This window comes from Mastigoproctus giganteus, chromosome 2 (genome assembly GCF_048544385.1).
Source record: "Mastigoproctus giganteus isolate SK-2022 chromosome 2, ASM4854438v1, whole genome shotgun sequence".
NCBI lineage: Eukaryota > Metazoa > Arthropoda > Arachnida > Uropygi > Thelyphonidae > Mastigoproctus > Mastigoproctus giganteus.
In genome coordinates this window covers 39,704,460-39,719,874 of record NC_143576.1, presented here as the reverse complement: position 1 = coordinate 39,719,874, position 15,415 = coordinate 39,704,460, and the positions used below count along the sequence as shown (strand labels likewise).

At 39.9% G+C, this 15,415-nt stretch overlaps 1 protein-coding gene across 2 annotated transcripts in view; it reads left to right on the top strand.

Annotated features, from left to right (window-relative positions):
- Positions 1-15,415, top strand: part of ATP8A (ATPase phospholipid transporting 8A1) — a 1,160,338-nt gene that overhangs the window by 551,902 nt on the left and 593,021 nt on the right. For both annotated transcript variants that reach the window (XM_090368461.1, XM_090368462.1), the window contains one exon: positions 7,941-7,990. In XM_090368461.1, coding sequence (XP_090224587.1) covers positions 7,941-7,990 — 50 coding nt within the window. The remainder of the gene's footprint in view (positions 1-7,940; positions 7,991-15,415) is intronic.

Genomic DNA, 15,415 nt, shown 5'->3' with positions numbered 1-15,415 from the left:
CGTCTAGATTTTGGAGCCCCAGTTTATGATTCTGCATGTAAGACAGAATTGGCTTGGCTCAGTCCGGTCCAGCCTAGTGCTCTCAGGATTGTCTTAGGAGCCTTTAAGAATGTATATACAAAGTATGTATATAGATGCCAATGAACCTCCACTACATCTTAGGAGAAAAGTATTGCTTCTTAGTTATGCAGTCAAATTATGAAGCCTCCGTCTCATCCCATCTTGACATATCTCTTTGAACTGCATTGGGAAAACTTATATAGAGATAAACCCAACGAAAACAAACCTGCTGGTATCCGGCTACAAGAGGTAACTCAAAATTGGAACATCTATCTTGGAAATATCTTTCAAGCTGCAGACGCAGTACAAGCACCATGGGCAATGTATATACCTCATTGCGGCAACTATTTTCTTCAGTGGGAGAAAACACTCCCTATCAAACCACAATCTTAGACAGTTACTTGCAGATCACGCATTGACCAATGCTCACAGTCTTCAGATATACACAGATGGCTCCAAAACTGATATATCCGTAGGAGCTGCAATAATGAGTCCTACATCCACTGAATGCAGTGTTTTTACGGTGAACTATATGCAATCAAAATGGCTTTAAATCTCCTTAACGATCTTCCAAACATCCAGGTAATAATATATACAGACTCTTTAAGTGCTGTGAATGTCCTACAGAATAAATCACAAAATTTGCATCCACTTCTCTCACAAATCAGATTACAATTATGTAATCTCAATAAAAATAAGCTGACTGTCACATTTTGCTGGATACCCATCCATGTTGGAATTCCAGGAAACGAATGTGCAGACGAAGCAGCAAAACACCCTGCTTGTTTCAGTTCCCCTCTCAGTTCCTTTTTTGACTATAATTCAGTCATATGGTGGATATGTACTGAGATGTGGTCTGAAATGTGGCATAATCAAACAGCTAACAAACTTCTTGAAATAAAACAGATTCCACAGCTATGGATATCCAGTTCCCAATTAAACAGGCAGGAAGAGGTCGTGCTTGCAAGAGCATGAATTGGCCATACACGTCTAACACAGCTATTTTTACTGCTCGGAGAAGATCTTCCACTTTGCCTGCATTGTAGTTCCATACTTACGTGAAGCATATTATTATCATTGAGTGTGCACATTATCATTCAGCTAGAATCGCATGTTTCAGATCTCTACTTAGCTCACAAAAACCTCTGCAACTAAGCAGAGGTTTTTGTGAGCTAAGTAGATGATGCCACTTTATCGGAACTGTTCACTTATCTAAAAATGATTAACACATACAATCACTTCTAGACCAGTCTTCTTTCATATATTGACCAACACTTTAAAGTTTTCTGAGCAGTGCAAACAGGCTGCCAGAGCAGCTCATGGGATCTTGTCAATGATATACAGAAATTTTGCTAGAAATTTTACAGGGTGATTATCCCCTTGTATCAGGCAGTGGACAGGCCACACCTTGAGTACTGCATACTTGTTTGGAGGCCTCGTTTTATTAAGGATGTAGAGCTGCTCGAACGAATACAGAGAAGGGCAAAGAGATTTGTGAGGGGAACAAATTGTTGTTCAAGAAAGGCTTAAGTTCTGCAAATTGCAGAAGCTGGAGACTAGGTACATGAATGGTGATCAAATTGATCTTGAATGTATAAGGCCTTGAATGGTTTGAACAAGCTCAGTGCTGATGGAATTCTCCCTCTCACTCAGATTACACACCTGAAGTGGCATAAATTCAAATTTAGGAAAGACAGTTGTAGAATAGATGTGTGGAAATTTTCCTTTAACCAGTGGTGGTTGATTGCTGGAACAGACTTACATCGGTTGATGTAGAAGTTGATAGCTTAAGTAATTTCAAGGAAGAACTGGACTAACTTTTGGAGTGAATGGAATGTGTAAAATGGGAAAGGTGTTTCTTTTTCTTTCTTTTTTTTTTTTTTACTGATGCTGTATATGCTTCTTGCTTTCTTGCATCATATGCCTTATTAAAATAATTGTAAAATGAAAGCTGTCATGTGCTACTTTTTCAGTGCTGTACAGAATTGATGGAATTTCTGTACAGCACTGAAAGTCCTTAGATCCTACTATCAGTAATATGGATCTGCTGATTACTGGCTGAAGCTACATCGATGTGAATATGTTAACATCATATGAAGTTAAAAAAAACAGTTGTTTATACTGTGACAAAACACACCATTGCCTCTACCGTGTAGGCCCAGGCCCCTATTGAAGGGGCTCCTCAGGCTTTGTCAAATGCAGCCACCATCAGAATGCCCAATGCCTGGAGCAGAAGCATACGCTCATTATCAAGGCAGCAGAGGGTTGTGATATCCTGGACAGCGATGGCGTAAAAGACAGTCTTGAAAATCTTAAAATCAAAGTCAGACAACATAAAAATCAAAAGTGTACGAAAGATTCACGATGAGGGTATAATCCTGTAAGCAGCCTCCAAATCAGATCTGGAGTAATTACAAACATGTGGAAAACCTGAAAACTTGAACCTCACCTTTGAAACCCCGAAATTTAGAGGGCCTAGCATTATCATCTTTGACGTTGAGGTCTCATTCCAGAAGGAAGAGCTCTTGGAAGAGCTTTTCAGTAGAAATCTAGTTGGACACATAGACAGTGAGGAGGCAGCCAATGAAATGAAGATTTAGTTCTCAACAAATCCAGGATTAGAAATTTTCTACATAATCAAGAAAGAATCTTCTTGGATTGGTTATCACACCGTTTCCGGGACTTTGTACCAGTTATGAAATGTTACAATTTTTTAAAATTTTTTTTTTTATGTGAACCCCAAACATGAGAGGTATTAGAACCTATAGTACTTAGTACCCTGCTTGGGTTGGAGGTTGAGAAGATGAAAGAAGATATTTGTTGACATTGGACTTGAACTTCTGTAGACTGTAATTTTCAGGAAATACGTATGAAGGAAGGTTGTTCCAGAAAACGGCAGTTGAATGAATAAATGAGGAAGATGAAAAGTTGGTTCTGTGGGTTTGAAGTTGGACAGTAAATGGATGTTGGCTGGTGGCGGCACGTGTTCGGACTGTTTTGAAAGAGAGAGCGGGAATTATAGAAAGCCAATTCAGAAGAACAGTGCCCATGGAAATATCTGTAGAAGAGGCATGCAGCAGAAACAGTACGTCTATGAGAAAGCGACTAGAGAGATTCTGTTAGAGATGAATTATTAATTAACCTAACTGCCCTCTTCTGAATGGAATCAAGAAGCTTGAGAGAGGTTTTGGGGGCACCACCCCAGATGTGGGAACAATATTCCATGGCTGGGCGGATTTGCGATTTATACAGAGTGAGCAGCTGTTTGGAAGAAAAGTAACGCCGAGAGCAAAAGAGAAAACCAAGTTTTTTAGATGCAGAGGAAGCAATATTTGTAATGTGCTTGTGCCAAGAGAGATTAGAAGTCAGGGTAATCCCCAAAAGAGATATATCATTTTGCCTAGGAATTGGAGTGTCACTAAAGATAAGCATAGGAGCAGAAGAATCCTTTTTGCGAGATATAAGACAAGACTGAGTTTTAGAAGGGTTGAAATCAACTAAGTTGTCTTTGCCCCACTGGAGAATTACCTGAAGATCGGCATTTAAGGAATTGGTAGCAGATTTTCGAGAAGTTGAAGCTGATTGAGCAGGACAAGGTTTCTCAAAATGGAAAGTGGAATGCAATGTGCTATAATGGGCAATTGCCTAGGATACGGCCATACACTCCAAGAAGTGTCTCAAAAAGCAGCCAATCTGCGGGCATTGTGCAGAGGCAAGACACCTTTACAAAAACAGTCCAAAGTCCAAAGCTGTGGTGTGCCCAGCTCACCACAGCCTTGGGAGCTTGTTGTTTGTTTGTTATTTTTTTTAGGAGCATTAGCAACTAAGGCCATTTTGCTCCGAGCCTTGGGAGCGTTTTATGTCATAGCCCTTTACTGCCATCCAGGTGAGGATATCGACTTTGCAGTAAGGTGCCTAAGCCTGGCTAGTGATAAGCTCCCAAATGCAAAAATCATCATGGGAGCAGACGTGAACTGCTCCCAGACGTGAACAGACGTGCAATGTGGCATAGTCATACCCCAGATAGATACCAGAAACGGGACCAGGTTGGAAGAGTTCCTGGCAGCCTCAACATTAACTGTACTAAACTTACCCAACAATCTCCCTCCATTCTGAAACACATTATGGGAGGCCACTATAGAATGCTGCCAACAACATTTCCAATTGGACCGTCAGTGAGGCCTGGACAACGTCTGATCATCGCGCTATTACTTTACATCTAAACAAATCACTGCCACAGCCTGTGAACAGACAAACTGCCCATAGATATGCCATAGCAAAGGCAGACTAGGAACTCTTCCAGACCACCCTACAGAATAGCATACAACAACAGGGAGAACTCCAACATATCAAGGACCCAAGAATCCTCCAAATTAAAACTACGGGAATCATAAAACAAGCCAGCGACACAGCCATCAGGAAGAAAAATCAGACACTGGGGGCAGTGCCCTCAGACGCAGGAAAGGAGGCGCAGGAAAGAAGAAAGGCCTTCCAGAGAGCCAAGCAATCCTGGCTGGTGGCGGGAATTGAAACCCTACGACAGAGCTACAAAAAACACCAATACAGCAAATTAGAGAAAGAAAAACCAATCCTGGGAGTGCCTGGTCTCCACCACTGTAAACAAGGACCCTTGGGGACTTGTATACAAGCTCGTCACCAAGAAACTCCCCAGAGGGGAAGTAGTTGAAGACACTAAAATGCCCCAAGGATACATGACTGTCACTTGAGAACACGCCATCAACAATATCCTTGATGCTGTCTTTCATCCGGAGATACAAACACTGATAACAGAACAGACTCGAGTTTGCCATGCCAACAAGACTCACCAAACGGCAACAAAAGAGCACCCTTTCACCCTGGAAGAGATCAGCAATGCATCAGCCCTAATAAAGGGAAATAGATGCTCAGTACCGGACCTTCTGGAACCCGAAATTATCAAAAAAAATGCCCCGAACTTACTATTAAACCTATATAACCTCTGTCTCAGTGAAGGCACCTTCCCGACTTCCTGGAAGATGGCGAATGTTAAACTCATCCTAAAGAATCTAACAAAGCCACCGGACTCCTACCAGCTCATTGCACTTTTGACAGTTATCAGTAAGCTATTTGAACTACCACTCTACACACAGATCCAACATTACTATGAGGAGGCTGGCCGCCTCAGCAAACTAGTTCAGCTTCAGGTGGGGTACCTCTGCCATGGACGCCCTAACTCACCTCCTGACCAAGGTCAACAGATGTAATACAAAGTACTTCCTAGTGATAGTCGTGGACTTCGCTCGGGCATTCGACTCACTTTGGTGGCCGAGCATCCTGGCGAGGCTGCGCGAAACCAACATGCCTGAAAACCTCTATAACACCATCAAAAGCTACCCAACCAACAGAACCATCAAAGTCACTGCCCCCTATGGCACATTCTCCAGGCTTGTTCATCGGGGCTGCCCTCAAGGATCGGTCCTTGGCCCACTGCTGTGGAATATCGTCTTGGACACCTTTCTTAATATCGATCTCCATGAAGTACAATCTCAGGCATTTGCGGACGATCTCATTCTGACAATGCAGGCAAACTCAAGAGCTGCATTAGAGGCCTCGCAAATCAGGCCCTGACCACTCTCCAAGAATGGGCAAACCGAAACCAACTCGAAATATCTCCCACAAAACAAACTCCATCCTACTAAAGGGATGCCTTGATTTTAGGTGGCCTCTACAAATAAAAATTGGGCAGGAAACAATCAAATTCTCTAACCAACTGAAATACCTAGGTGTGATATTGGACCAAAGCCTGTCATTTGAGGATCATCTGAAATATCTCTGTGAAAAAAATTAAGAAGCTACGCAGCCATGGTTGCCAGGGTCACACTTAAAGAATAGGGCTTGAAAAAGTGAGTCATCCAACTGTTCTATAAAACTATCTTCACTCTGATCGTCACTTACGCATCTGGCACATGGTTTCAAAAAACTACAACACCAGTAAATAGACGTATCACAGACCAAATTCACAGAACCATCCTAACCATCACCTGCATCTGCCGCACGGTGAGCACTGCAGGTGCTTGCTGGCACTCTCCCACTGGACGTAGAAATCGTATGTTGTGGCCTACTGTACTACCTAGACAAAGGTATCCCACAGACTTTCTGGGGTTCACTGTTGATTTAACCAGCACAGAAATGTGGAAAAGAAGAGGACACAAACTCAACTGCAGCAGGCATGGCAGGAAAGGTGGAGCACCTCTCAAAAGGGAGACATCACAAAGAAGTTTCTGTCCAATATTGAACAAAACTACCCAACCTCACCAAACTGGTTCTCCCCAGGTCTACAGGTAACTTGCCTCTTAACTGGACATGGAGCGATTAATGTCAAACTGTCTCTACTTGGGATCCAGGATGATCCAACTTGCACTTGCAGGGGGCTGGAGAGCTGGCAGCACCTCATATATGACTGCCGGCTCTGTGAAGACCTACGTGGTGTTTTATTCACCAGGATCCACTACGTACCACAGGGACAAGAACACCACCTCCTAGATACAAAGGAGGAGTATCAAGCCTTCTCGGATTACGCACGGGCACTGTTTGCGAGGAGGAGAAACCAAATCGCCGCAGCCCACAACCCACTACCACTATAACCAAAGAACATCTGTTCTTCAGCTCGCTTGGACTGGGACACGAGATATGATGCACCCTCAAGAATTAGAAAACTCAGGGAACAAACTATACCAAAGTAGACCAACATGGACGACCCATGTCCCATGAATGACAAGTCGAGATGACTACCAAAGTTAGACACCCCACCAGCTGGGTCTATGTGAACAAGACTCATTCCTGAGAACTGGAGGGCTTAGGAAATAAACCACACTAAAGTAAAGGACTAACAGATGGGACCCCGGTCCCACGGATGACAACTCGGACAAGACACCAGATTGGACACCACCAGCAGGGCCTATGTATAAAACTATACATAGACCCTGCAGACGCTTGTTGGTGATCACACGGGGTGATCATTCTACTGATGCTGGTCAACTGACAGGCATGAGATCACCTGGCTATTTGTCCCTCTGCTGGGGATAGCCTTCCGCTCTGCCTACCCCTGTTTCCTTCCCCTTTTCTTATCTTTCCTATCCAAATTGCTCTGTTCCTCTAACTTGGACTCTCTCCCCTGTTGCTTTACAAGTGGGGAGAGAGCCCATCAGGCTTTCCTTCTACTTTCCTGGCCCAACTCCTCATGCCAGTGGACGGTTGCTGAAAGGCTCCTTCTATGGTGATCGAGTCTGCCAGTAACTAAGAGACCAGTCAAACAACACACTACTCACATCTAACCCACACCGACTGGCCTTGCAATGTTGTGCATACTTCACAGAGTACTCGACGTGGATTTGTGGGGAACAACAGGAACCGTTTGACAAAAACACTATGTCCACTATGTGACAAACCACTCACCTTGAGAAACCACATAGCTGAGGGCACATGGCTTGGCAAGAATGTAGCTTCGGCCAACAATGATGTGGCTTCAACCAATAATCAGCCAATAACAATGTAGCTTCAGCCAGTAATCAGTAGATTCATATTACTGAACACATCTTTGATCAGTTTCTGTACAGAACTGAAAATGGACTACAGATATTATCATATCTGTTAATCACTATTGTATACTGTTCTTATGCTGTTATAGTAATTAACAAGACTGACTGTCTGTTTGCCCATTAGTGTTCATTATTCAAAAAGAGGAAGTACCCTTCTTACCACATGGTACAAAGGATACATTTTTTTAGTGTTTAGTTTTATATATTCCTGTTTATTTTTATTAATAATTATATTGACAATTTATAAAATTAATTACTTAATAGATGCATTATTTTTAAGTTGGGTTTTTTTTTTTTTTATAGTTTGGTCAAGAGGAGAGATATGATATCCTGAATGTCCTAGAATTTACAAGGTAAACTTAAATTGATATAAATACATATATCCAAATTTTTGAATTATCACAGTTTCTGTTATACAACTGAATTCCTTTTTTTTTCCTTTCTGTGCATTGCCTTTCTACATCTGCATTAAACAACATCATTGTCACTTTATACCTTGAAGTGGATACTAAAAGAAACATGTTCTTTTGAAATATTGTGATTATACTGGTCAATATGTAAAATGTTACGAAAACAAATGAAAATATCCAATCTTGACTAATTTTATGCCCATTACAATTTGTTGATTGGTTCTTGTTTTTGAATTACAGTTGGGGTCTCATATTAGCAAGTTACTTTACATAATCAACTATGGCTCTCGGCAAAATCCATGGCAACACCGCAGTTTCAGTCCCACCATGCCCTTATCACGTGACCAGAAACTGTCATTGCATTCTGCATCATGTGATAAGTTATCTCTTCAAATGCGTCTTCAACTCTGTCTCAGTAATCCTCAAATATGACTAGGTACTGGGTGATTTGTTCAGTTAACGGTTGCTCTCTGTGAGATTCCTACTTTTTGCACAGTATTTGTGTCATGTAAGATTAATATAGCCTGTAATTGTGTGAATAGTACAGATGACTTATGTTGCGTATGTGGAGAAGTCACATTAGTTTCAAGAAAGCGTCCCCTAACTCGAGCCATAAAAAAAGACCTACTTCTTGTAATTTGGGTGTAAAGTACGCAACCAGGACAAGAACTGGGCTCCACACATATGCTGCGCTACCTGTTCATCAAAACTCAATGTGTGGGTGAATTGAAAGGGATGTTTTATGCCCTTCACAGTACCCATGATGTGGAGAGAGCCAACAAATCACGTCACAGACTGTTACTTCTGTGTGGTGCCTCCTATTAGAAAAGGGATGACAATGAAGAAAAAGAGGACAGTGATATACCCAAATATACCATCTACAATTCATCCTGTGCCTCTCCGTGAAGTATTACCCATTCATGAGTTTTTCTGTGCACCCAACTGTTTTTCTGTGCACTCTGATGAATATCAATTTGATATACACAAAGAAGTACAGCAGCCATCTATGTCAAAGTATCCACCATTTTGTCTAAACCTTTATCCTTCTGAACCAAATAAGATCACAGAAAGTGAGCTGAATGACCTCATCAGGAATGTCGAACTGCCGAAAAATAAGGCAGAGCTTTTGGCCTCGAGGCTACAACAGTGGAATCTTCTAGATCATTCTCTGAAAGTGACAACATTTTGTACCTGAAGTAAAGATTATGATAAATTCCATTAAACAGAAGGTGAACTCACTGTTTATAGGGATGTTCATGGCCTAATGGCAACAATCAACACGAGGCATGTTCCCGAAGAATGACAACTATTTGTAGACACATCTAAGGTTATCCCTAAGTCTCTGTTATTGCACAATGGAAATATGCTGCCTTCAATACCTCTTGCATATGCCGAAATATGCAAATGTGGAGAATATCCTCTTGGTGTACACCATCAGAAGTATGAGTGGCAGATATGTGGTGATTTAAAGGTAATCACTATATTATTAGGACTACAAAAGTGTTACACTAAGTATTGTTGCTCTCTCTGCGAGTGGAATAGTCGTGCCAAGGATATGCACTACGAGAAGAGGAGTTGGCCTCAATGCAAATAATGAACACCTGGAATGAAGAGTGTACCATTTGAACCTCTGGTAGATCCAAATAAAGTTTTGCTTCCACCACTCCACATCAAACTTGGGGTCATGAAAAATTTCATGGAGGCTTTGGAAGTGAATGATCCTGCATTCACATACTTGCAAGAGAAATTCCCAAGACTTAGCACAGAGAAGATTAAGGCAGGCATTTTCACAAATAAGGCAACACTTTTCAAAGACAAACAGTTTGAATGTAGTAGTAGTAGTGGCATGTGATGCAAGAAAGCAAGTGTATGAGCTTATGCAGCATCAGCCAAAAAAAAAAAAAAAAAAAAAAAAAAAAATCGCACCATTCCCTCCAAATGCCTGTCCAGTTCCTCCTTAAATTTATTTAACCTGTCAACTTCCACAACGACAGATGTGTCCTTAGTGATAGTGAGAAATCAGCCTTTCAAAATATTTTGACTGGTTTTCTAGGAAACATTAAAGCCGGAAACTACAGGCAGCTTGTGGAAGAAATCATTACTACTTAAGAAAAACTGGGGTACAGTGTGTCATTGAAGATGCATTTCTTGCACTCACACCTGGATTTCTTCCTGCCAAACTGTGGTGCTGTCAGCAATGAACATGGTGTGAGTGCTTCCATCAAGACATCACAGCAATGGAACAAAGATACAAAAGCAAATGATGTGTGCCCATGTTAGCTGATTATTGTTGGATGGTGAAAAGGGATTGTTTTTTTTTTTTTTTTTTTTTTAAAGAACCAATCTGCCATTTTTAGCACTATTTCCATTTTATCACCCCAAAATCTATAAAGCGAACTTATTTTCATGCCCCTTAAAAATATATGACCCAAAATTTGTTGTTTGGTGTTATCAGAGTTAAATAAAATTCCTAAAATATTTGGCTGTATCAGTTACTAATTAAGAATTATGGTCTGGTTTGCAATTCATTTTGAAAATTTATGTTAATTATAAAATATGTACAGCAGTAAATTGGTTTTATTTATGTATTTTAATTTTTTACAGAAAAATAGTGCACTTGATGAAAATGAGTTGAAATGGTTAGCTAATTAGTAATTGCAATATCTATTAAAATAAAAATAACAGTTTTGCCTATTGAGTGAAACTCCATATTGAAAATAACAAGGGGGAAAAAAAAATTGTGTATACTCCAAGGCAACCATTCAAGAACAGAAGAGTGTAACCCACAGTGTGTCTGTTTCCCTATACTGGTATACTCAGAACAGAATTCAAAAAATTAAAAGCTTTTTTACAGAAATAAAAAGAAAATTTTAGTGTCTCTTAGGCCAGGTACTACTGTTTTTGTTACAATTGGTGGTGCCACTATTTGCAGATTAGTACTACTATTTGGAGGAAAACATGGCCTTTGAGAACTTTGTGTGTGTAAAAGAAACATATTCTCGAAAGTACATAATTTACCATACCTTGAACTAGATCTAAAGGCATAGGCCAATTACATCAACAGATATACCACTGTTGCTATTTCACTGTTTTCAAAAATATCAGTGACAACTTATGGTGTCATTAAGCAAAAATTTATCAAATAATAAACTCATTTCCAAAATTTTCATGCTTGTTAAATAAAAACACTCAGCTAGTTCATCTTGGATCACTACTTTCATCTATTTTAAGTATCTTTAACAACTTTGTCATCTGAAAGATTTGGCTGATTTTACAATATTTCCAAAAAAAAAAAAATCATTACCCACTCCACCTTTTGAAGTCTGCTTAGTCTGCTTACCTGCTCAAGATATTGAAAAATATAAGTTATCAGATTGAGAAATCAAGTCTTTTCAGATGCCCATTCAGACATATAGATGTTCTCTATATGTCTGCATTACAATCAGTGGTATTATGTGTAATTGCAAGGACTTCAAATGCTTTTGCCTGCTTTCTCATCATTGCCATTTCCTTTAGTTCTGTAATCTCACAAACTCCAATGAAACTCTTCAGCTTGCACAACCTCTGCCAGGATTGGCATCTCAAAAGGAGCATAATTATCATATGAACTGTTTGTCCTCCTCCAATGAAATTCCAGATTCGTGGTGTACTTTCATGATATTGTCAGCTGTCAGTTGTATTGCTTTTCACCTCAGTCATAATAAAACTGTGTCACCTACTTCTGTCTGACACTGCAGCAAATCTCTGACTCCCCGTTAATTTGGTGGCATTGTAATAGTCATAATAACCTCCAGCTTTTCCTGTATTATGCCCCATAAATGTTTCTTGATTTGTGTATTAAAATATGCAGTATTAAGTTACTTTTAGTATCACCACATCAAGGTTCACTCTTATAAAATCTAGATGCAGCTGTTCAATGAGTGTTAGTTCATCTTAGGTTGCTACTTTCATCAATTTTGAGCATCTTTAACAACTTTATCATCTGAAAGATTTGGCTGATTTTACAAGATTTCATATATATAAAAAAAAAAAAAAAAAAAAATCATGCCTGGAAAATGTGTGTTCTCTATATTGTGCATTAAAATCAGTGATATTTTATGTAATTGAAAGGACTTCAAAAGCTCTTGTCTGCTTTCTCATCATTGCCATTGTCTTCAGTTCTGTAATCTCTCAAACTTCAATGAAACTCTTCAGCTTGCACAACCTCTGCCAGGATTGGCATCTCAAAAGGAATGTAATTATCATATGAACTGTTTGCCCCCATGAAATTCCAGATTAGTGGTGTACTTTTCATGATATTGTCAGCTGTTAGTTGTATTGCTTTTCACCTCAGTCATAATAAAACCCTGTCACCTACTTTCAGTCTAACACTCCACCAAATCTATGAATCACCATTAATTGGGTGGCATTGTTAATAGTCATAATAACCTCCAGCTTTTCCTGTGTTGTGTCTCATAAATGTTTCTTTATTTTTTTATTAAAATATGCAGTTACTTTTAATATCACCACATCAAGGTTCACTCTTATAAAACCTAGATGCAGCTGTTCAATGATGAGTGCAGACAAAGGATAAATATTGTTGTGAAATTGTTCATGCTTTTTGCTAGTATCACTGCTCCTAACGTGCACTTTCAGCCTGATGACCAATGTTTTGCCAATTCAGCTAATATATGTTTGAGGATAATGTGTGTGACCTTGACCCAACATTAGTGTTTTTTTAAAGTCATCATCTCCCCCCCCCAAATGCCTGCATGCGATAGAATAACATCCAAGCCATTTGTTCGACATATGATCAGTCTGTGTTTCAATTGTAAATAGATATGAAGAATGGACAGGCTTCACTGCCTAATTCCAGACTATGCATTTGCTGCCACCAGACTGCTACTCTTAGTGTGATATGCAAGGGTACCGGTAGGCAAACCTTATGTTCTCTATGCTTTAACTATCCAAGCAGTTCAAGTTTCTCAAGATGTCATATTCAAGCAGTTCAAGTTTCTCAAGACGTCATATTCATTTTACTTTTTGCAAGTAAACTTCACTGCATGCAGTGTATGGTGAATATATCAACAACCAAGGAGGAGGAGGAGGCACAGACCATCAACAAACCAGAAGGTCCCACTAATCCAGTCAATAATGTTGTCCATGACATGTCTAACACATGTTACATTAAACCTACCACAAGTGGATCCTTGCACTGCTGAGCCATCTTCTAATGATTCCACTGACATTAGCTGGAATATTATGAGGCTGACAGCAGGGCCAATCTAGCTAATGAAGACATTCCTAAGGGAAAGCAAACAATATCCATTGATCACTGTGCTAATGCAGCCCCTCTGTAATACAGACAGGGACACTTTTAGTCTTCATTTATATTTCAGATTGAAAATTAATTCCAGTCTTCCTCTCTCCTACTTCCAATATGCATCCTCTAGTTCCCATGCAAATCCATGGCACCTGTCTGGGGCAATGTGTGAATGATTTGGGATGTGTGGATGGGCTAGGATAACTGCCTCTTTCTGTTTAGACCCTTGTGTATGATTGCTTAGTCTGGGTGACCTTAGCCTGCAAAAAAGAAAAGAAAAAAAATGTGTCCCCTCCCACAATGCTGTGATGAGAGGAGCTGAATGAATGTTTGAGTGAATGAGTATGCCCCAATTAAATGTCATATATGTGCACACATGCATGCACATATGTGAAATGATAAAGAAAAAGAAAAAAGGAATCCCACTGCAGGCAGAGATGTATAATTGTAGTAGTAGTAGTAGTAGTAGTGGCATGTGATGCAAGAAAGCAAGTGTATGAGCTTATGCAGCATCAGCCAAAAAAAAAAAAAAAAAATCACACCATTGCCTCCAAATGCCTGTCCAGTTCCTCCTTAAATTTATTCAACCTATCAACTTCCACGACGACAGATGGAAGTTTGTTCCAGCAATTAACCACCCGCTGGCTAAAGGCAAATTTCCGCACATCTATTCTACATCTGTCTTTTCTTAATTTGAATTGATGTCCCTTAGATTCGTAATCTGAACAAGTGGAAGGATCCCATCAGAATTCAGTGTGCTCAACCCATTCAAAGCCTTATATACCTCAATCAGATCACCGCGCAGGTGCCTAGTCTCCAGCCACTGCAATTTGCAGAACTTAAGCCTCTCTTGGTAAGAGGATCCCTTCATTCCCCTCACCAATCTTGTTGCCTTTCTCTGTACACGCTCAAGTAAATCTACATCCTTCCTAAAATGAGGCCTCCAGACCTGTACGCAGTACTCAAGGCATGGCCTGACCATTGCCTTATACAGAGGGATAATCACCTCCTTTTCCCTGCTAGCAAAATTCCTATATCACTGACAAAATCCCATGACCTGCCCTGGCAGCCTGCTGCATTGCTCAGAAAACTTCATATCTATATATGAAGTCATATCTTCATAGTATATATGATTTGGTCACATGTTAACTGTGCGGTGACCAGGTGAGTGCCATGTAAGTAATTAATTGGTTCCAATTATTTGTTCAAACTTTTCTTAAATTTATTCAAACTACCCACTTCCACAACACTAGTTGGAAGTTTATTCCAAAAATTGATTACACTTTACCTGAATGCAAATTTCTGCACACCTGTTCTGCAGCCATTCTTTTCCAATTTAAATTTATGCTCCTTGTATGTTTCACGTCAGAAAGAGTAAAGTAGTCATCAGCATTTAGTTTACTTAGCCCTTTGTTAACCTTTATATACTTCAGAAAGGCCATTACACATCTGCTTAGTTTCCAGAGATTGCAATTTAGAGAACTTCAGTCTTTCTTGTAAGAATGGGCTTCTCTACACAGTGACCTAACTTAAGTGTAATAAGACTTTAATTAAAAGAGCTAAGTAAGTTATATGCTGATGACATCTTTATCCCTTCTCAGATGAAACACTTAAGGGTACTTAAATTTAAATTGTAAAAGGATGATTGCAGAATAGATGTGCAGAAATTTGCATTTAGCCAAGGTGCAATCAATTGTTGGAATAAACTTCCAACTAGTTTTATGGAGCTGGGTAGTTTGAATAAATTTAAGGATGCTTTAGACAAATTATTGAAAAGAATGGAGGGAAGAAGTGTGTGTGTGTGCGTGCATGTGTTCATTGTTTTTTAGCTGGTGCTGTATGAATTTTGAATCCTTGCATCATGCCTTTAGCCAGCGGGTAGTTGATTGGAAATGACTTCCATCTCTTGTTGTGGAAGTTGCTAGCATAAATTAATTTAAGACTGAGCTGAGCAAACATTTGGAATGAATAGATGAGTGAAATGGGAGGGGGTTTTTTTTGGCTGATGCTGCATAAACTTGCTTTCTTGCATCATATGCCTATGCTAATGTGTTGCCAGTAGCTGT